At 33.4% G+C, this 24625-nt stretch overlaps 1 protein-coding gene across 1 annotated transcript in view; it reads right to left on the bottom strand.

The window, feature by feature from the left end:
- CEP350 (centrosomal protein 350) overlaps nt 1-24625 on the bottom strand; it is a gene marked incomplete in the record, with an annotated part of 163600 nt that overhangs the window by 28839 nt on the left and 110136 nt on the right. The window contains 3 exon segments of the mRNA XM_074308508.1: nt 6001-6215; nt 11239-11438; nt 18868-19025. Of these exon segments, the coding sequence (XP_074164609.1) occupies nt 6001-6215; nt 11239-11438; nt 18868-19025 (573 nt within the window).

Genomic DNA, 24625 nt, shown 5'->3' with positions numbered 1-24625 from the left:
TGTTTTATTACTATAGCCAGCAGAATATGTTAAACACTAACAAGAATGATGGGCCATCCTTTACCCCTGACATTAGGAGTCTTTGAATTTTTCTCTATTATTTATAAAGTTTACTTCTGTTTTAGAAACATTATTTAATGCATTAAAGAAAGGTCCTTTGTTCCAGTTTTCTCGTATTTTTTTTAAAGAAAAGGTGTTGGATTTTGTTAAAAGCCTTTTTTTTAGTATCTACTGATAACAGTAACAGAGTCTTAAAATTTATATAACTTCTTTTTTATTTGTAGTTTTTCAACCCCCACATTCCTTGGTCATAATGTCTGAACTTTTTAATATGGAGTTACACCTTTTGCTATTATTTTACATAAACTTATTTGCATCAATGTTCACTAAAGATATTGTTCTATAATTTTCTTCCTCTGTTTTTCCTGTTCCTCATTCAGTTATCAATGTCATATCTAGATCATAGAAAAGTAGGAGTACCATTTTTTCCTTATTATTGCAAACAGTTTGAGTAACAGAAATAAAAATTTTTTAAATGTTTCATAGAAGTTGATAAAATCCTTAATCTGTCTCTTTCTTTTTGTTTTTTTCCCAATAGCATCAAAGCAAAAAAAACCCCAAAAAACAAAAAAAAAACTCCTTTGGGTCCTTTCTCATATTTATCTTTTCCTATGACTCTTAAAGATATTAGTGTTCTGAGAATTTATTTCTTATTCTATTATTATTCTTATTCTATTAAATAATTTCTACATATTCCCTTCCAATTAAACAAGCATGTATATCTTTTTAAAAATTTTTTTCTGTTCTTGCTTCCATTTCAAAATGTCAACTCAATTATGATCTTTTCATTTAGGTTTTATACACGGAAATTCACATTATGCAAATCTGACTTTATGTAAAAAAAAAAAAAAAAAGTATGAAAGAAACCTGAATTCCCCAAAAAGCCCCACCTGTGCTAACTTTACTGTATAGTACTGTGTTGTGTTCTCTCTTCCTCCCTCCCTCCCTCCCTCCCTCGCCTCCTCCTTAGTGCTCTGTAGTCTTCCAAATCCCCACCCCTACAAAAAAACCCAAACAACAACAATAACTCATTCAAAAAACCTATTCAAGCAAGAGAAGAATGGATTTATGGACCATTGCTGCTACCAGAGAAGAGACCTACCATCTCTGTTGCTAACAGAAGAGCTCTTTGCACCACTTTTATCCACTGTATGCATGTTTGGTCTTCACTTGTCTGTCTGTGCTGGGGTATTGTGCATCTGTGTCTCATCCCCATGTGCTACCTGTCCTTTCCTGTCTGTGTCTGGATTCTATGTATTTGACCCGCATTTGTTCCTTCTTCTGCTCTTCTTTCTCTGTCCCTGATTCAAGAAGTGTCCTTGAATCCTCCCTCCAACTGCATATGGCCTCCTTTCTCCTTCCTTCCCCTTGCCCTTTTCCCACATCTGTGGGCAAATTCACATTATGTAAAAATCACTTTATACAGAGGTCTGTAAAACAGTCTACTATAAAGAAATAATTAGAAATTATTGTAATTGGAAATATTCTATTTCATTAAAATGTTCATTTCTTTTCCCTACATATTTAGCTCTGCCAAATACATTATTATTGATAGTAAGCTTTATCTTTTACTCTTTAAAATATCAGATTCCAAGTTCTCTCTCCTCTATGGTGGCAGCCTCTAAAGTTCTATCATCATGTGGTTTTTTTGTATTTCCAAGTCTTTCCTTTTGACTGCTTGTAGCATTTTTTTCAATAACTTGTGAGCTCGAGATTTTGACTATGACATTGCATTCCTAAGAATTATCATTTTAGGTTTTCTTTCAGATGATCAGTGGATTCAATTTTTCACTTTGTTCTCTATTCTAAGAGTTTATATAGAGTTTTCATTTATAACTTCTTGGAATATGGTAACAAAAGATATGGCTTATTCTGCAAAATTATGGTATGCTAAAAGCTTTTGATCACACCAAGTCAAGAGACTACCTCATAATACATTTCAGTACAAATAAATATATGGCTTACTTCTAAGAGCTAATAACTTGTTTTTGTACATAGAAAAACTAATTTATCTTTGCAGTACACAGATGTACAGAGATAACCTGCAGTCCTTCTAAATATATTTCATTTTCATGTAGCCTTGGCTCCTGACCCATTTCTGATTTTCTATTATTTGATATCAGAATCATTTTAATATCTTTTCTTGGTGGAAAGTGTGGCGTGGAAAGAAACTAATTTCTTATCCAATTATTTCTCTTCAATTAGATGTAGGCTTTTATTTGGTCATGATTTTCAAATAATATAATTCTTAAATTATCTCTTGACCTTTCTTCAGATTGTTTTTGTTATTATTATTTCTTATTACCTCCCTCCCCAATTTTTGATTTTGATTTTTATTATTTCTTGTTATATCATTGAGCTGTTTTCTGTTTGGCTCACTCTAATTTTCAGCAGTTAGCTCCTTGTTGAGGTTTTCCACTGTTTTCAGATATCGATTTTTCTTATTTTTTTTTTCCCTTCCCAGTTATCCTATTTTGTACCCTGTATGATTTCTTCTTAGGTATTCTTATAGTTCTCTGGCCAAAATACTTTTTTCCCCTGAAATTTGAACTGGAATTGTACAGCTGATCTCTTCATCTAGGTCTCTTAATTTCTTCTTAATATTTGCTGTGTTAGTACCCCTTATAGCCTGTGTCGAAAGGGTTAGATGATCTACATTTGGGTCCTGCTCCTACACTCCTAAATGGTATTGGTCTTGAGCATGGTGAAAATTTAGATCCTCTTTCATGGGACTCCAGTACTGCTTCCTCTTGCCACAGGCTCTGGGTTGTCCCCCCATATTATGCTTTACCTGATTGGGCTCCTGCCAGGGGCTTGGTTTACCTGATCTTTTTTCCTAGAGCTCTTCTTTCACCACATCTACCCTTATTTTAGGCTGTTGCTCAGGGGCAGCTCTGAGCTTTGCTTTAGAACTGTCCCAGCTTATTTTCTTCAGTATTCTAGTAGTACCTCACTGTATCTTTGGTTTGGATATAGGAATCTACCAGTTGATTTTCCTTATTTCAGCAGTTGATAACCCATTTTTAGGTTTCACTGTGGTAATTACAGAAGGTCTAGGCTCCTCTAGGCATGCCATCACTTTCCCACAATTCCCCCAATATGTCTTTTTAATCATTTTTGCTGTACATGGTTTTCCCTATCAAGTTCCAACCATGAGCATTCCTGACACTTTTTTTTAAAAATTGCTTTTAAACTTACATAAATCGGTGCTAAATGAAATGAGCAGAACCAAGAGAACATCGTACATGGCAACAACAAGATTATATAATGATCAATTGTATTGGACGTGGCTCTTCTCAACAATGAGGTGAGATTCAAGGCAGTTCCAACAAACTTGTGATGGAAAGTGCTATCATATCCAGGGAGAGAACTATGGAGACTGAATGTGGATCAAAGCATAGTATTTTTACCTTTGTGGTTTGTTTGTTTGCTTGTTTGTTTTTTTTCCCCTTTCTTTTCCCCCCTTTTTTGATTTGATTTTCTTCCACAGCATGATGAATATGGAAATAATGTTTAGAAGAATTGCACATGTTTAATCAATATTGGATTGCTTGTTCTGGAATTAGGCCCAAAAAGTTATCAAAATGTGTATACCCTTTGACCCAGCAGTGCTACTACTGGGCTTATATCCCAAGGAAATACTAAAGAAGGGAAAGGGACCTGTATGTGCCAAAATGTTTGTGGCAGCCCTTTTTGTAGTGGCTACAAACTGGAAAATGAATGGATGTCCATCAATTGGAGAATGGTTGGGTAAATTATGGTATATGAATGTTATGGAATATTATTGTTCTGTAAGAAATGACCAACAGGAGGAATACAGAGAGGCTTGGAGAGACTTACATCAACTGATGCTGAGTGAGAGGAGCAGAACTAGGGGATCATTATACACTTCAACAATGATACTGTATGAGGATGTATCCTGATGGAAGTGGATATCTTCAACATAGGAGAAGAGCTAATCCAATTCCAATTGATCAATGTTGGACAGAATCAGCTACACCCAGAAAAGGAACACTGGGAAATGAGTGTAAACTGTGAGCATTTTTGTTGTTGTTGTTGTTTTTCTTCCCAGATTATTTTTACCTTCCGAATACAATTCTTCCTTTGCAACAACAACAATAAAATTCAATTCTGCACATATATATTGTACCAAGCATATACTATAAGATATTTAATATATATGGGAATGCCTGCCATCTAGGGGAGGGGGTGGAGGGAAGGAGGGGAAAAATTAGGAACAGAAGGGAGTACAAGAGATAATGTTGTAAAAAAAAAAAATTATGCATATGTACTGTCAAAAAAATGTTAAAATTATAAAATTAAAAAAAAATTGGATTGCTTGTTATCTTGGATAAAGAAGGGGGGGTAGGGTAGGAAAGGGAGAAAAATTTGGAACACAAGGTTTTGCAAAGGTGAATGTTGAAAACTATTTTTGCATGTATTGGAAAAATTAAGTATTATTAAATATTTTTAAAATTGCTTTTAAATTGACAACTTTTGTTTTATAGCATCTAAACTTCATCTTATATTCTTTCCAGAGAGCTTTTCCTCATAAAAAAGATTTGTTTATTTATTTGTTTCTTTGTTTATTTTTTAAGAAAAAGGCAAAGGACTTTGTTCCTTGCTCCATTCCCCATAGCCTCCAAATCAGGAAAACTAACCAATACACTGAAAAACATCTGACAATACATGCATGATCCCATATCTGTGGACTACCCACTCTAAAGGAGTGGAGGGAGGTGTTTTTTCATATCTCTTCACTGGAGTCAGGCTTGTTTTTAGTACTTAAAAAACAATACCTTTCAATTGTTTTGTAGTTATTCTTTTCATTTACCTCACTATACTCATCAAGCATACTGCTTCCTCAACTCTACTTACTTCATTTTGCATTAGTTTATGTTAATACTTTCATGTGTGGGTGTTGAATGTTGTGTTTATTATTAATTGTAGACAGTGGATCTTTTTTTCCCCCTGGTGACAAGAGAAGATAAGAGGGATTTGGAAGAGTAGAAGAAAGAAGCATATTCAAAAATTTTTATGATATAAAAACTAAAGTCACAATCAAAAATAAATAAAACATAAGTCAATGAATTTTGTGCATCTATCTAAATAATATATATATGTGTGTATATATATATATATATATATATATATATTTTTTTTTTTACACTTTTGACTAACCTCTAACTGAAATCTAGTATTTTTGTCAAACCTTCATTTTCTACTTCATTCTGAGATAATACTTTCACCTTGAAATAAATCTTTTCCTTTGAGATCAAGTATCTTGGAAAAAAGGGTTCCATTTGAGGAAATTTGGGGGATACTGCCAACAGAACAATATGCATTTTCCTTTACAATAAAATTTATTTTAAATCTTTAGTGTGTCTTCATTATTCCCCACTTTTCTGACAAAAATCTTTAGGATAGTTTGGTGTTTTGGGGAGTAATGTCCCCTTGTTGTTCAGCAAAAATAAATGCTGGATTCTTTCCACTATTACTGGTGGTTTTAATGGTAGTTATTGCCTTTTATAAGGAGAATGTCAAGCATATTATAGGACTGAGTTTCCCCAAATCCTTGGTCATTCTTGGAGTTTTGCCCTAATAATATCCTTCCTTTAGCTTCTGACTAAACAGACAACAGCACTACATACTGGTCACCAAAATGAGGCAAATTCCTGCAATGGATCTGCTGTCCTGCTCAATCTTTCTAACTTGCAGCCCATATTCAAAGGCTAGTCTGCCATCATTGCTGACGAATCCCCCTCAATCTCTCTTTCCTAGAGAGCAAGTTCTCTAAGGAAAGAGTCTTTTTGCCTGGCATATTGTAGGTGGTAAATACATGTTTTCTGATGGAATGCTTAATAACAGTACTATATTTGATAAAGGTTCTTAAAATTCTAAAGATACTGTGATATGAAGTATAATTACACTTTCACTTACATGTTTGGTAGTGGAGGTAGTAGACAATTCTAGGTCCTGTGAATAAACTATTTCTTCAGTAAGTATACTGTGATTTAGGCTCCCAGGCTGCACTTGAGCTATAGTTTCAGATGGTACAGGTTCAGCAGGTGGACTGCCTAATTCTTCTGGGATAGAACTTTCACTGTTTAGATTAGAGCAAGAAGGTGCTAGAGACTCCTCTTCACTGGCTGTTTCTGGAAAGGGGAAGAAGAGTATATGAGAAAAATACAAGTTTAACAAAAATGATTAACCTGATTTTTCTTCTTAGTATTTATATTTGCATGAATAAAAGCATAATGTAGAAAAGTTGAAATGAAAATTTATTAGCTTAAGAGCGTCGGGTGAAGAGTTATGTAAAGACATTTCATGATAATTTAACACATTTGTTTTTGAATGTAATAGGTATCCTACTTACTTAACTAAACAGATATTATGTGAAATAGAACTAGAAATTGAAATAAGACATGTTCTAAATTCTAAAGCCCTGTTCTTTCTACTGCAGGGTTTTCTTAGCCTTCTCCTATCAATAGGCCTTTCCTGCACATACAGTCAGACAACTACCCATTTATTAAACATTTATTAAATATCTATTTTGTACAAATGCAAAGAATGGGGAATATAAAACCAAAAAGGAGATAACTGTAATTGTTTCCAATTTATTTCATGACATCCCCCTACACACACACACAACTAAACACAAAATAACTAATGAAGGGAGAGAATGCTTATAACTTTATTGTCTTCTTATCCAAACATTTTTAATACCCGAACAGATGAAATGTCAAAGTTTTATGAATTGCTGATATACAATCCATTTAAAAGTCAAAGAAGTTTTCAGATTCTATTATACATATTAGTGTCCTGCTTTATCAATTATCTAATCGTAGGGTAAGTACCAAGCCTTGTGCCTTGTTTTAGTAAGGGAGAATGGAATGGAATTTTATACACTTCTGCTTGACTGAAAATAATTTATGAATGCACTTTCTTTTCCACTTTCTACAATTCATACCAATGCTATATTCTATCTAATAAATATTTAAAGACTTAAATTTAAAGGACTGCATCATAATTTCTATTTTGCAAATCTTAAAAGTAGTCTATAATTTCAACTCTTTGAAAGCAGTTGCATAGTACAGTGAAAAGAGGAATGAAGGTAGAGTTAACAAGATCTGGGTATGGATCCTGTCAATTAATGTTTGTGTGAACTTAAGAAAATCTCTAAAACTTCCTGGGTTGTAGATGTCTCATCCTTAAGAAAAAAAAAAAATAGAGGGGACTGGACTGGATAATTAAGATGGCCTTTAAGATCCAATAGATTACATTTTAAAGAAGAAATCAGGAAGTTTTATTTAGATTGATGAAGGTAACATCAAAGAACTTTAGCTATGTATGGTCATCTATAGTCTACTCCACTTCCTTTCAAATACTTAAGGTTAAATGAATTACTTAAATATGGGTAAATTATATCAGTGTCAAAAGATTTTAAGGGTATGATAACTATAATGTAGATATATTTAATTATTTAATAGTCCTTAAGGATTTGTTAGCCTTCCTTTTTTAAACAATAAGGATCATCACAGTTGCTCAAGTATAATTTTATAAAAGAACTATGCTTTGTAGGGGAAAAGTCTTAAAGGTTTTTCTTTTCTGACTAGTTATCTTATTATACTGTCTGAATGAAAAGTACTCCTTTGGACATCTATGCCATTTATTTGATGATAATATGGAATTTTTAATATTTTATTTATATCATTAAATGCTAGCAATTTTAGGTGAATGGGAAACATTGCTGATAAGATGTGACTGATGAACCTAAAATGCTATACTTAAAAACCTCAATTTTTACTGTTTTCCTCCAACAGTTTTTAGCAGTTTGTAAAAAGAAATCAATTCCTGATTTATGGAGGACCCAATAAGGCTTGAGTAAAAAAATTGCTGTTAATTTGTTCCTCAAATATTTCCTAATTCACCTATGATTCAATATGAATCTAAGAACCAGCTGTGAAGTCCAAGTTAGCTCCCTGGAGGCCTCAGAATCAGCTGGACTCAGGATAAGCAAAAGTCCTTGGTCTTTGGGAGAGAAATGAAGGGGATCGACAAAACTGCCACACACTCTCCATCCACCTCCCTTCTCCACGTCCTCCTCCAAAGTGACTCTGGCTTGTCTTACTCCACCCCCTAATTCCTCTTACGATTATTTGTATCCACCAAAAGATCGAGCCAGCACAGAATAGTGAGAAGGGCCATTTCCCCAAGCATATGGTAATAGAGTATTGTCCAATAGGTAATTAGCCTTAAGTGCTTGGTTGTCTGATTCCAGTGCACCTATTCAGAGTTTCAGCTCTTTACAACCAGCTCTATTACAGGTTTTTATAATAGCATGTCCCTCTCATAGTTCCTCTTGAATCTCCTCAAACTCCTCAAAAAGAAAGCCAGCCCTGCTTTTTTCTATAACAAATCCAAAAGGGATAAAAGACTTGAGAGATAACTGAAGTTTATTAATCATTGGAGTCAAATCATCACATCTATACTTTAGGAAAATCAGGAAGGGAAAGTGGGAAGGCAGAGAGACAGATAAACATAGTAATGACATTTAGGTTATAACCTGAGTGACTAAAAGTATAATAGTCCCTTCAATAGTAAAAGGAAAGATAGAAAGGAGGAAGTCTTATAGGAGAAAACATAGTGAATTTTGTTTTGAATATGTTGATTTTGAAATATCTATGGGACATACTATTTGAAATGTCCAAAAGACAGTATATAAGACTAGAATCTGGAAAAGTGAGTAGAGTGAAATAAATAACTTTGGGATTTTCTCAACAGAGATGATAACTGAACTGTGAGGAACTAGTTAAGTTTCTGAGGCTGGAAGCTGAGTTTTCCTGAATCCAAGCCTGGCATTCTAACCACTGGGTCCCCTGACTGCCTCCATTATTTCTTATTATGCCACAATAACATTCCATTACATTTGAATATATGTTGTTCAGCCATTACCCAAATGATACATACTTCCTTAGGTCCTAGTTCTTTGTTATCAAAAAAAAGCTAGCATAAATTTATAATGGCTCCAGCCAAGCAGATTTTCTGATTCTTCCAGTTGTTCAGTAGTACCTGAGTAGGAGTGAGGGAGGATAATTAAGAGCTAGAATGTGGCAACAGAGGTAACGGAGTAACAGAAAAAGGGAACAAAGGATCAAAGTGAGTAGTGGAAAGTGTCAAGCTGAACTCGTGTACCAAGGGGCTGGGACTAGGAAAAGGGAAGCATGAAGCAGGACCAGGAGAAGTTTATCACTTACTCTCCCCACATGCCATCCTTCATATCTCTTCAGCCTTGGGTTGGAGGCTGGAGAATGGAGCACCAACACCTCCAAAGTCACCCGTTAGAAAGGATACAGACTAAATTCAGCTCCCTCCACTTGGCATCTGCTGCTCCCTGCCCCCTACAACTTTTTCTCTATGAGATAAATCCTCAACCCTTCATCTAAGGTCTGACCTTGTGAGTGCCCAATAAATGTATACTGGATTGGATTGGGGATTTGAAGTCAAAGTGAGGATCAAAGAGTGCTAGAGGAATGAAGCAAAGGAAGAGGCACACAAACCCCAGCCTGTAACTAGATAAAGGAAATACAACATTCCTGATCAGATGGCAAGTAGTTAGAATAGAGAAGCAGATATATACAAGTTACTCTTGGAACAAGGGTCTGTAGGGGGTAGAAAGGGATGGCATCTTTACAAAGGAATAGGAAGGCCTTTTCTTTTCAGTCAAAAAAGAAAAACAGAATGGATAATGAGTTTTGAGGACTACAGGAAGGGATATGAGGAAGTGTAAATCAAATGGCTTTGATTATCTCAGTGAACTTGGAGATTATTCAGTAAGGAGAATGAGGGCCACAAATGAAAATTACAGTGAGTCAAATAGAATAAAATATGAGTTTTCCAGTAATTAAAGGTTTTTGCTTTTTTGTTTTGGGGCATTTGAGGGTTAAGTGACTTGTCTAGGTCACACAGCTAGATGTAGTGTCTGAGATTAGCTTTGAATTCAGAGGTCCTCCTAAATTCAAGGTTGGTGCTCTATCCACTACACCACTGCACCCAGGAATTAAAAGTTTTAAAGGTTATATATTATACAATGCTTAGGTTATATATTTTAAAATTATCATTTTAAAAATAATTTTACCACATGACTTGGGAAATGGCTGAATCAATTAATGTAATGGAATATTACTATATGTAAGGATGAGAGAACAAAGGTCATGTTCAGTGTAACCAGAAGGTAAATAAGCAGAAACGCTTGAGAGCTCAGAAATAACTTCTGTGTGCAAAAAGAGACCACATCGTGGGCAGGAACTCTAGCCATATTGAGATAGCTTCTTAATGGGAGTGTTTCCTCTTCTGACTAGCTGTGCATGTGACCTCATAGACCCTATTTAAACTCTACAGTGGAGGAAGTTGCTCTCTTTAATCTGGTATTCACCTGGCAGTAGCCAGAAGATTAGAGACAGGTGGTGAACACGTGAATAAAAGGACTTTGAGTTTGCACATGGCTGTTCTTGAGCGCGCTACTATTACTTAAACCACAGTTCATACGAAACTGTGGCCAGAGGTCTCTGAAGGAGGCAAGTTGGGTAAAATTGGTTTAAACATTGCAAAAGACAATGACCAGAGGTTTCTCTGAGGGCCTGGGAATTAGGAGAAGCTGGCAATGTAAAATGCAGAGTAGTACTAGGGTGCTCACAAATCAAGTGAATGCCTAGGGTCAAGCATTTTACAACTATACTCAAATAAATGACAAAAGGAATAGTTTTGGAAAAACCTGGGAAGATCTATATGAAGTGAGTAGAACTAGAACAATTTAGATAATAGCACTGCTGAAAAATCAAACAACTCAGAAAAACTTAAAACTAATCAATGCAATGACCAACCACAATACCAGAAGACTAATGAAGAAGCTACCAATCTTCTGATAGGAGGCTGGTAAATTTTTGGATATGGTCCGGTCAATGTGAAAATTTGTTCTGCTTAACACTGCATTTTTGTTAGAAGGATTTGTTTTTTTTTTCTTCTTTGAACTGAAGAGGGGTAAGGAGAAAATAAAAGTTTAAAAAATCAAACTTTAACAGGATTATTTATAATTCCATCAATCGTTTGCTAATAATCTTGTAATCTAGCATTCAATTTTTAAAAAACTTCCAGACTCAAGAATAATATTAGCATTACCTTTTTGCTCTCTTCCCTCATCTCCCAGATCTATTTTGGGTGTTTTAGATTTCATAAGCTCTTTGTCCCATGCTGCCAAAGCTTGTTTTTCCATTCGACGAATCTCAGCTTCTTCTGCATCTAAACGTCGTTTCCACTCTAGCAATTCCTCTGCATGTTGCCGCCTTTGCATCAATTTCTGCTCTCGTTTAGTAAGAAACCTATGGTCATATTATGAACAATGAGAAAACAAGACGAGAGAAATATATAGACAGAAGTCCTGTGAATATTCTATCTTATCATAAAGCTGTGCAGACAGAACATTGATAAAAATTTTCTTCTCAAAAGTTGTTTCAATGTAATAGGTTCCAGGGATTAAATATTCAGAAAATAAGAAATTTTACTCATAAGTTTTTAAAACCAATATGCAAAGGCAAATGAAGTAAATATGAATAGGTATCACAAGACAAAAAATATAATATATGGGGTAGCCATGCCTGTTAATGTTAGCACTTTAGGGTTACATTCATCTTTCATATGTGCTTCTTTCCCATTTAGAAAAAAAAAGTTCTGTATTCAAATCTCTAACTTAAAAAAGAAAAACAAAAATGTGCTTCTCAGCGACTTACTGCTCACTTAAATTGCCTGGGAATGTGTTTACAGAGAATAATTTACCTGGTTTTGATGTCTTTTAAGATTCTGCATCTCAAATACTTTATCTATAGAATTGGCATATTTATGCATTTTTATTCTCAGATAAAAAATGTGTAAGGCTGCTCAGTCAAAACAAAACAAAACAACCCACAAGAAATTAAACAAGCTTTTTGTCTATGCTACACTTCTTTAAAATTCAGCCTAATTTTGCTTCAGATTCAATTTTATTCATTTAACCTTTTGAAAATCTCAGATGATCTATCAATTTTTCAACATTGAAAGAATCCTCAGAACTACAGTTATCTGTCCTTTTTGTCATGTGTACTTTAGTTAAGTCAGACATGTTTTTTTAGTTTGTTTACAATTACAAAGGGATGTACCAAGTACCTTAAATTTCTGAAGCCAGCCAAATTTTTAAACTCAAATGGTATATCACTTTATCCCTAGCTCTAAAGTTAATAAAAATTGAACAGTTAAAAAAATTGTAATAAATCTCATCACATGTAGATGCCACAACCATCTAAAAAAGGTAAGATAATCAGATTTCTGGTCACAGCTTTATAGTGGTTATAAGGTAATTTAAATGCACAAAAACAACTGTATTTGTCACACCATCTGTTTAGAATAAGTAACATATCAGATTAATATGGTAATATTGAAAATAAAATCCATGGGAAACCTACAAGTCGCCAGGATGTTAAAAAACTGAACAGAGCATGCTCTATCAAAGAGTGCACTGAGAAAGGTGCAAAGTTACCTGACCAACTGGTTGTAGATATACAGCTGGAATTTGGGATGGAGGTTGGGAAAACAGACACTGAGAGAGGCCCAGTGATGAGACGTAAAGACAGAGAAGAAGTAGTGAACAGGAGAGCAGTGTCTACAAAATAAGGAGGAAGAGTTTAAAACCAAGAGAACAAAGAGGCAGAAAGAACGAGAAAGGGAAAGCAAAAGATCTGAATGAGGAACTTTTAATATGCTTTTAGGTAACATATCTAGTTAAAAATTGCTACATTTTGTAACAAAGGAACTAAACATATATAATAAAAATGAATTCTGAATATGTATTAATTCTTAATTTGATGCTTAATTATCTAAATTTTTTCACACTGGGAAAATCCTAAATACTATAGTCATTTGTCCTTTAGTTATTATTATTATTATTCTGATAAATTTATTTAACCATTTATGAGAAAATTGGGTAATAGGTAAATCATCCTACAGAAATTTTTCATCCTTCTTCTTTTAATGAAAATTAAAAATAACTATTATGCCTCTGGACCAACATTTGACCATTACTTTATAAGTACATAATCATATATTCTATACTTGACTAAGAAAACAGACTGCAACTATATTAACTTGAACTTACCACTTAACTTTAAAGTAATGAAATGATTAAGAAAAATCCTCTGCTGGAAAAAACTTTTAAAAATATTATATGATGCTTATTATATCTTTTCTGTTAGATTTAGTCTAAGGTATTTACCTTAATTCTTAATATGGGACTATTTAAAATTCAAGAACAGCGTTTAGAATGTGACAAGCCAAAATTTTTGAAGCTACAGTTATGAATAAATTGAGTAAGTTGTTTCTATAGATTACATACTCAATGAATAATGTTGCTTTTAAAGTAAGGAAGAAAACTCATTATGTTAAAAATCACAGAAGAAAAAATAAGCCCAAGCCAACTGTTTCTCGCTTTTTTATAGCACATTGATCACAATATTTTATGGGCAAAAGTTTGGATTCTATGACAATAGTTTGTTAATTCTCTTTGACAGAGCACGCTCCTGTTCACACACACACACAACAACAATAACTTGCATGTCAAGACAACTTTTACTGCCTTGGAGGGGCAAGGAAAAGTAACACATTGTCAAAAAAGTGAGAAAATCTAAGTCTAAATCCAGCATTCTCCCTTTGATTTTAAAGTAAAGGAGTCTTCTAACTTATTTTTCTTTATTTTCTTTAAAGAGCACAGAGTACTTTAATATTTATCATCTGTTCTACGAAGGGATGCAAGAGACAATTTTACATGTTGCTTTCAAGTAATTTGGCATATTCCCTACCCCTCCATGATACAAAACATCTTAGGGAGTATCATTTTGCTGGATTGCTTTGATTTTCTGCACTAAAGGATTTAGGGGAACACATTCTTGCCAAGTTCCATTTTTAAAAGTATGCCTTCCTTGCCATTCTTTGTCAATCTATAATAAATTTCTTCTTATGCCAATCATTAAAGTACTATTGTACTTGGCAAAAGGTTCCAAAGATCTATTTATAACATAAATATCACCAACCCTCTTAAATGCACAACTGCTAAATACATGCAAGACCTAGTACAAAAAAGTAACAAAACAGTATTGGAACATGTATAACAAAATTGTAAAGGTATAATTTACATTTCTTTTAATCTACCTCAATAACAAAGGGCAGTGATTTCTTACAATTAGTACAGGTGGTGGTAACTAACTTCCCTTTTAAAAAAAAAAAAGATTTAAAGATTAGGTAATCTCATCAGATCTAACTTTCTGGAAAAGAAGAATAAAATAAAATGCTTAATATGTGAATTTAAAATAAAATACAGTATAATAAATAAAACAAAACAAAATATACATAAATTGAGTACTGGAGTTAGGTTGAAAAAGCAAGCTCAGGACAAATATAATCAAGTACTACAGAATGGATAAGCTCTGGGAATTTATTATTCCAAAAATGATATAAACAAGAAAAATTTTAAAAGAGTTTGGGCAAATTTGTGAATGATAGTCATAAATATTTACTCCTAATAAAATCTGGATCATAACTAGCTTTGGGGAGAATAATCAAGCTCTCCAGCAAGGCTTCTATTTGGCACAGAATATTAGACTTAGATGGACCACTGCTGAACTCCAATTTGGCAATTTCTATTTTTCTATGAACACAGAAATTATAGTTACTTGTCATTTATTTTTCTAAATAATGGTCCAGTATGAATCATATTACTGTTAATTTTGGTACTCAGCTGCTGATAATGCCTAGTACTTTTCTAAATCAACAAATACTATCTTGATCGACTAGCTGTCCCTAATGAAGATATAAGCCAAGTTGTCCTGTGCTTAAGACCTTTCCAGAATCAAGGGCTGTTAAGCTAGAAAGTATTCCACGACATTTCCCTCAACTTTTCACATGAGAAAACCAATGTCCGAAAGCTGAAATCATCAGCTTATATTCAAGGCCCTAGTAAATGGTAGAGTCTGGGTTTGAATCCTACATCTTGATTCTTTGAGCCCAGTCCTATATATACCTGCTAATATACTTAGGCATGACATCTTAATCGACACTGGAGCAAATTTCTCATTCAAAAAGGACTTTACTAAGTCTTTAATTTAACACTGTATCAGAAGCAGAGAAGCTAGAATTGCAGCTGTTTTGCTATTAATAAGACTTCTGTCTGTCTAACAGATTCCTTCCATTATTTTGAGTTTCAGGCTCCTCCTCTATAAAACTAAGGGAATTTAAATGATTCTTAGGATGAAATTGATTTCAATTTTCACATAACGGCATAAGGAACAGCTTCTGCAGCATGCTCCTAGAAAATGCATTATGAATTAACTTCAGAAAATGAGCAGAACTACAAATAGTGTAAGTTAAAGGTATACAAACATTAGCATAACTTAAGGAACAAATCTTTTACTGGAGATGCCTAAAGATGTCATAGGCTACTTTGTAAAATAATAACCACTTTTAATCAGAGATCTTTAAAGCAGAGACTAAATGACAAACTGTTGAGAGTTTCAAGTGGTAGGTGTGAAGATTTTGTGATCTCTCAAAAAATTAATTTTATAATTCAATAAATGAATTTTGAAGGACTAGGACCCAAATAAAACACAGATCTAATAATGTCACAAAACTATTCAGGAACCACAATAACTTAAAAAGAGAAAAAATTATATTTTCCCCATAAAACTGGGCAAAAATATACCACATACTACATACGGCACCCTCAACACTATTGTATTTTTATTTTAAAATAGTTGTACAATGGGGATGCTTACATAATATACAATTAGCTAGATAAAAAACATATCTGACTTACCTAAAACAGCCTACTTATAATAAATAGCATGGTAGAGTTCAATCTACAAAATTTGGATATGGGATCAAAATAATTTGGTTCAAGTTCTGGTTCTTCTATATACTAGCCACGTGACCCTAAGAAAATCAAAGAGCCTCACTGGGTCTCAGAGATTCTTTGTTAGTAAAAAAGGAATGATACTTCTATGAGCATAAGAATATTGTAAAGGATCAAATGAGATAACAGATGAGTGATTTGCAACTATAAAGTACAATATTATCATTTGTTATATTAACATAAGCTGCTATTATATTTATTAGAATGAATAATAAAAACCAACATCATATTTAAGAATTTTTCTGCATCTTAGAATTTAGAAGGATTTTGCAGAAATAATCCTGGTCTTTACCTTTTCCTTATAAATTTTTCTCCTCATAGCACAGAGATTTAGAATAATTTCACTGATTTAAAAGTTGTACTCATGACATGAACAAGAGCTTTTTTCTTTTTCTTCCTTTCTTTCTTTCTTTTTTTAATTGAGAGTGTGTTAACATAATATGTTTGGTATCCAATTTCTCTTTTAACTGTGATTTTTAAAAAGATTTATTATGTGTGACTATTATTTGACTGAGATATAAAATATGAGAGAGTTGAACTTAGATGAAAATTAAGATTCTCTTCATTTCCAAAATTTCAAAATTCCCCAAGGAAAGGAACAGAGCATTTTTAATTTGTAAATTGAATTAATTCTTTCACATTTTTATCAGACTTAATTTTATTGGAAGAGGTAAAGTGAATAATTTTTCTATTATTCAAAGTAAATAAATGTTCTTATTCTGTTTCTCTGTCTCTATCAACTCAGTAAAAGATTACAAGGTTTCTATCTCAGTCAGAACTATCCAACTATAAGACATATGGCCACTCTAATAAAATATGAGGTACTGAGGTCCTTTTTGTGATCCTGAATTAAGGCAATAATATTATTTACATATTTTAAAGGAATTTAAGGATGACCTAAGTGTGACTATACCTCAGAGTTAAGACCAGAAGCTTTAATTTAAGTTTTCTTTAAAGTAGTATGGTTTTTCATGCTTATTTAAAACAAAGTGATATTTGGTAGCCATACCAGTAAACATGTAGTCAACTCCTGATTACCTAGGAATAAATTAATATTGTTTTTTCATTTTTTTCCAAATGGTAGAAAAGGTGACTCAAATCTAACCATTTTTTTTAACATCTTTGCTTCTAAATTGGTTAAAGAAGGTGAACATTAATATTTAAAAAGATGTTTACATTTATTCATGCTGTATTGGTACATTAATTAACAGAGCTAAATGAGTTGATTTTACATACACGTTTTGTTTTTCCTAATGAACAATGAAGAAATGTTTCCAAATACAAACAACATTCCCAGGAACCTAAGTGTTTTATAGGTCTGGTGGTAAAATTTAAGGGAAAAAAAACCACAAAGATTTTAATAGATGACTATAAAGTAATGTCTATTTTTTAATGACACACTGAAATAATGGAAGTCCTATACTTCATTTTACTCAGGATATAGTTTCTTCACAAAATGTAATGTCTGTCATGTTTCATGATAACTTTCATTTTTGTTTTTGAATAAAAATTGGAACTATAATAAATACATCTGAAAGGGGAGAAGTTTCATGCCAGAAGGGTGGCTAAAAAATTACCTTCCAAAACAAACAGATTAATTCAAAGAAATTTACTATATGGGTTAAAGGTACCATTAAATGATTATCCTGGCAAAAACGCTAAGGAAGTAATTTTTTTTAAAATAGACCAGACTTTAGATCTTAATATTAAAAGGATAATTCAATGAGGAAATTTCTTTTATGATTGTGAATTAGCACTTGCTTTGCAATTTAGTGTTAGAAAATTGCCTGGAGAACACTGAAAAGTTAAGTGATTTGCTCAAAGTCACAAAGCCAACTTGTCAAAGCTACCACTTGAACTCAGAGCTTCCTAATTTTAAGGCTAGCTCGTTATCTACTATACCATGTTGTCCTTGCTGACAGTTTACAATGGCAATGGAATGCACTGACCATAAACCTGATGGAGTAATTTTCCTTTTAAATGTTATTTTGTATGGCCAGAGTTTTAGTCAAAAACAACTATAAAATTCCCTTTGATTAAAATAGGCTATGAAAAGAAGTCCAATAGACTGCAAATTCATTCAATAATGCCGGGAAAGTTTAGCTTTTGTCCTAATAAGAAAAAAAATCCCTAACTATTTATACAATTTAAATTTAAGTATTCTGTCTCAATTAGTTTAGAATCAGTAAACAGTATAGGATAAGATCTTGAGATCCATTCTGTTCATTGTATTAGTAGTTTTATTTCCAAAGAACTAATGCCCTACACAAATGTACTGAAGTTTCAGAGTACATTTTAAAGTTTAAAATGGAAGAAGCCAAGAGATATTTGCCATGACCAAATGTAAAAATATCAAGATTAGCAAAAATTTATCTGTAAGAATAGCAATAATAATATCTCATTTATCATCATTAATCAGTTCTACCAAAATAAGTTATGGAGGATGCAATAAATGAATTAGTTTCACAAGGAAAAAAGTGATGTTAGAATTAAACTGAATTCTGTGACCCGATAGAGAATTATTTGATTAGACTGAACTAATGAATTCATTCCAAATTAATATTGGTCAGTTGACATTATGTATTAAGACATTTGTATATGCAAATTGATTTCTACCTTGAAGTAATAATTCTTCTAAAATGTTACTGGGTCTAAGATATCCCAACAATCTGGACTAGTAGTCATGAAACAAAATAACCTCATATACTTAAAACTGTTTATATTAAATGTATTAATTATAAATTTAAAAATAAATATAATTATGTATAAATAATTATAAATATATTGTAGTAAATATTTTAATTACAAAAACAAATTACTTTTCATCCATGCGGCTGCGCATTTTCTTGAGTTTCTGCATGATGCTGCTAGTCTCACTGCTAGAAATGGAGACAGGGGATGGACTTCGAGTTTCTAAGTCAGTTGGAGCTGGACTAGAAGCCTTACTTTGCTTTGTCTCATCCTCACTACGAGGCTCCTGGAAATCAAGGAAAAGGGATTAAGATATTATAAAATTTTATTGCAAATAATCTGAAATATTCTCAAATATTTCCCTTCCAAATGATGTTTTTCAAAAATATTATTAGTAAAACTAGGTTTATAAGTAAAATTTCAAAAAAAATCTATTAATACTCATGGATAGTCCCATTTGATAGATCACTTTTTAATTCAAATAAAAGAATACTACTACTACTTCTGCTTTACATACTGTCTTTCCTAGATTGCAACAAGATTATGCAATGATGTATCTGTTGGTAAGGGGAGATAGAAATATTCTATTTTACAGATAAAAAAAAGCAAGGTTTATCTGTAAGAACAATAATAATATCTCATCTATCATCATTAATTAGTTCTACCAAAATAAGTTGTGGGGGATGCAGTGAATGAATTACGTTTTGCAGGAAAAAAAGTATAAATGAGTGACCAAAAAGTGATGTTAGAATTAGGCTTTGTAACTTCAAATAAAAGTTAATCTGCTAGGAAGTTCAGGTCTTCTGACTTCTAGATTATTACTTTATCTATTTGTTTGTTTGTTTTACTGAGACAATTGGGGTTAAAGTCATTTGCCCAGGGTCACACAGAACTAGGAAGTGTTAAGTGTCTTACAGATACTTAACTAAGTTAAGTGTCTGAACTAAGAGATCACATTTGAACTCAGGTCCTCCTGATTTCAGGGCTGGTGCTCTATGCACTGTGCCAACTAGTTGCCCCTGACTAGTACTTTATTTTATTTGCTTTATTTTAAAGCTTAATAATTTATTATTTTGTCATTACTATTATTTTTCAGTCATGTCCATCTTTTCATGATCCCAAGGCCAGGCCTTTCCATCCTCCACTATTTCCTGAGCTTTGTTCAAGCTTATGCTTGATCTATCTCATCCTCTGTCATCTTCTTTTCCTTTTGCCATCAACCCTTCCGAACATCCAATGAGTACTGTCTTCTCATTGTTTGGCCAAAGTACTTCAGCTTCAATATTTGTCCTCCCAATGAATAGTCTCAATTAAAGTTTTGGTTTTGGGGTTTTTTTTTTGTTTTTTGCTTGTTTGTTTTTTAGCAAGGCAATTGTGATAAGGTGACTTGCCTAGGATCACACAGCTAGGAAGTGTCAAGTGTCTGAGGCTGGATTTGAACTCAGATGCTCTTGACTCCAGGGTTGGTGCTTTATCCACTATGCCATGTAGGTGCCCCCTTAAGTACTGACTGATTTGACCTCCTTGATGTACAAATGCCTCTCAAAAGTCTTCTCCAGCACTACAAGTTGAAAACATCAACTCTGCAATGCTCACTTTTCTTACAGTTCAACTTATAGTACAGCCCTACAATACTACTGGAAAAACCAATGCTTTGACTATACCCACATTTGTCAACAAGGTGATATCTCTGTTTTTAGGGACACTATTCAGATTTACCATAGCTTTCCATCCAATGCAACGATCTTTTAATTTTATGGTTGCGGTCACTATCTTCAGTTTTCTTTGAGCCCCAAAATGCAAAATCCAACACTCTTTCCATTTCTTCTCTAATTTGCTAGGAAGTAATGCAACCAATTGCTATGATCTTAGTCTTAATGTTGAGCTTCAAACTAGTTCTTAAACTATCTCATCAAGAGTAATATCATCTGGCCAGAGTATCATCTGCATCTCTGAAATTTGTTATTTTTAATATTAGTAACTTTTTATTTTTCAAAATACCTGCAAAGGTATTCACCCTTGCAAAACCTCGTGTTCCAAAATTTTCCCCTACTCTTCCTATCTTCTCCTAAAGCAAGAAATTTAATATAGGTTACACATATACAATTATTCTAAATATATTTCCAAATTTATCATGCTGTCCAAGAAAAATCAAATAAAAAAGGAAAAAAAAAAAGGTAAAAAAATAAGCAAACAACAACAGCAAAAAAACCGTAAAAATACTATGCTGTGATCCACATTCAGTCTCCATGGTGCTCTCTCTGGATGCAAATGGCTCATTCTATCATAAATATATTGGAATTGCTTCAAATCAACTCATTGTTGAAAAGAGCCAAGTCTATCACAGTTGATCATCACATAGCCTTGTTATTGCTATGTACAATGTTCTTTTGGTTCTATGCATTTCATTTACCATCAGTTCATGTAAATCTTTCCAGGCCTTTCTGAAATCATCCTGCTGATCATTTCTTATTTAACAATAATATTCTGTAACATTCACATACCATAACTTGTCCAGCCATTCCCCAACTGAGGGCATCCACACAGTTTCCAGTTCTTTGCCATTACAAAAAGGGCTATTATAAACATTTTAATGATCTCTTTGGGATACAAACTTAGTAAACACACTGCTGGATCCAAGCAAGGGTAAGCACAGTTTTATTGCTCTTAGGGCATAGTTCCAAATTGCTCTACAGAACAATTTGGTTGGATCAATTCACAACTCCAACACTTTGTATTAGGGTCTCAGTTTTCCCCACATTCCCTCCAATATTAATCATTATCTTCTTCTGTCATCTTAGCCAATTTGAAAAGTATAGAGTTGTCTTAATTTACATTTCTTTAATCAATAGTAATTTAGAGCACTTTTAGATGACTAGAAATAGTTTTCTTTGTCTGAAAATTGGTTGTTCATACCTTTTGATTGTTTATCAATTGGGGAATAGTTTGTATTCTTATGAGGCCTTGATCAGGAACATTGAATGTAAAAATGTTCCCCCAGCTTTCTGCTTTTTAATCTTTGCTGCAATGTGGTCCACACTAAGGCTGGAACTCCCTTACAGTCTAGTGAACATTGACAATTTGGTCTTTAACTCCTTTGCTTTTTTTCAAAAATCAGTACTTATATTAATTCTTTGTTCATATACTGCTAAAGACTAGCTTGTAGAATCTTAAGCATAACCTTGCTGGCATGTGAAATGAGGGCAGTTGTTTGATAATTTGACCATTCTTTGGAATTATTCTGCTTTAGGACTGATCTTTTCCAAAGAATATTCCAAATTTGCCAGCATATGAATAAAGTACTTGAACAGCATTATCTTTTACTCAATTGGAATTCCTTTATATCCAGTAGCCTTCTTGTTAGCAATGCTTCCTAAGGCCCACTTAACTTCATTCTGTAGGAAGTATAGCTCTCGATCATGGTTATCAGTGACGTTAAAAATTTTCTTGAGTAGATATTAAAATCTTTCTTGAATATTTTCTCTGTATGTTCTTGCTGTCACTTCTTAATCTCTTCTAATTTTAAGTCTCTACCATTTTTATTTTTTTATCATGCCCATTTTTACATGAAATGTTCCCTTGATATATCTAATTTTCTTGAAGAGATCTCGTCTTTTCCACTTTATTTTTTTCTTCTACTTCTTTGCAATGATCATTTAAGAAAACCACCTTATCTCTTCTTGCTGTTCCCTGGAATCCTATATTCAGTCTAAGTATATCTTTCCCTTTCATTTTGTTCTTTCCTCAGTTATTTGTAAAGCTTTATTAATAAATAAGAGAGCCATTTTGCTTTTGTGCTCTTCTTTTTCTTTGGGATATTTTTTGTTGCTGCCCTTTGTACAATGCTGCAAGTCTCTGTTCATAATTCTTTAGGCACTCAATCAGATTTAATATGTTTATCATCTCCAGTTCATATTCATAAGGGATGTTATTTAGGTCAAACCTCTGTGATTCAATAGTTTTCTTTACTTTCCTCAAGTTGTCTCAATTTTGCAACAAGAAGCTCATAATTTGAGCCACAGTCAGCTCCAAGTCTTGTATTAACTACTTTACAGAGCTTTTTCACCTTCAATTGCAAAGTAAATAATCAATCTGATTTTTATAATGACCATCTGGTAGCATTCATGTGTAAGTCACCTTTTGGGTTGTTGAAAAGGAGCCTTTTGCCGTGATGAGTTATCTTGCCAAAACGCTATTTAAACACAGCCTGCTTCATTTTCTATTCCAAGGCCAAACTTGACTATTATTCCAATTAGCTTTTGATTTCCTACACTAGCATTATCTTTTATAATGATTGTGACATCTTCTTTTGGTGATCTCTTTGGCATCAGTGGGATGTATTTTAGATCTGAATAGATATCAAGCTGTCATTTTTCACATTATACCTCAGTACTGCTTTTCTCAGCTTTTATTGACTATGAGGTTACAATTCTTCTAAGAGATTCTTGCCCACAGTAATATGTAATAAATTAAATTCACCCATACCTATTCATTTAAGTTCACTGCCACCCAAGATGCCAATATGTAAACTTTCCATCTTATTTTTGACCATAGTTTAGTTCACAGAACTTATACTTCAGGTTCCTATATAAAACTGATGTCATCTTCTGAGGTCACATATTTATTATCACCATAACATTGGTCCAGATAGTTTTCTTGGCAAAAATACTGGAGTGGTTTGTCATTTTCTTCTCTAGTATGAAGAATTCTCTGCAATGACTTGTCCATCTTAGGTAACCCAATAAAACAATGTAGTTTTATTGAGCTAAACAAGCCATTCTATCACAACGTGGTAGTGAACCAGGAGCAGTATTTTGTCATAATAAGATATAAAATATAAAAAATTTAGTTGCATTTTGCCTGTATTTTCATTTGTATATGATGTTCCCAGTGCTGAAACTGCCTCTACCAACATGGAATAGAAAATGCAACTTAAAATAGTCTTAAGAGAGTTGCCTGAGTCATACTTTGAACCCAGGTCTTGTTGGCTCTAAAGCCAGCTTTCAGCCCACTACTTTATCTGCAAAATTATCCATAATACTGAATGGGGGGGGGGGGGGAAAGGATATTCAACGAATTTGCAGATTTTCAGAACTTTCTATCAACCAAACCCAACTCAATGGAAAATTTAACATATAAGAGTCAATATCAAAGGTCAATTTGAAGTAAATCAACATGGACAAATTATTTGTTTTTCAAATAGAAAATGTATACCATATGTTTAAGATTGACATCAGCAATAGGCTAAGTCAAAAGAAAGATTGGTGCAGAGGTAAGGTAAAAATAGTAATTTTGTTATACAAATGAGGTACAGAGGAAGAATAGACACAGAAGCAGAAGCATTACAGAAGGGAAGAGAGCTCATTGTTCTGAAAATCTACTCACATCAGAAATGAGTTAAATAACAATTCTACATATATTAAGGATAAAGCATCCTCCAAAATCTAATAAATAAGGGAGGAAGGATAGGTGGAAGAGGAAGAAAAGGATGGGGGAAGAAGAAAAGGAAGGGATCCAGCAGTGGAAGGTAATTAAGTAATAGTAAGGCAAGTTAAGGAGCAGATTTAAAACAAAAAGTTAGCATGGATAGGAAAGAGAGAGAGAGGGAGAGAGGGAGAAAGGGAGAGAGGGAGAGAGGGAGAGAGGGAGAGAGGGAGAAGGAGAGGGAGGGAGAGGGAGAGGGAGAGGGAGAGGAGAGAGGGAGAGGGAGAGAGAGAGAGAGAGAGAGAGAGAGAGAGAGAGAGAGAGAGAGAGAGAGAGAGAGGAGAGAGAGAGGGAGAGGGAGAGAGAGAGGGAGAGAGAGAGAGAGAGAGAGAGAGAGAGAGAGAGAGAGAGAGAGAGAGAGAGAGAGAGAGAGAGAGAGAGGGAGAGAGGGAGAGAGGGAGA

The sequence above is a fragment of the Sminthopsis crassicaudata genome, chromosome 4 (genome assembly GCF_048593235.1).
Source record: "Sminthopsis crassicaudata isolate SCR6 chromosome 4, ASM4859323v1, whole genome shotgun sequence".
Lineage (NCBI taxonomy): Eukaryota > Metazoa > Chordata > Mammalia > Dasyuromorphia > Dasyuridae > Sminthopsis > Sminthopsis crassicaudata.
Note: the sequence above shows the minus strand (reverse complement) of the source record. Positions and strands in the feature narration are given on the sequence as shown.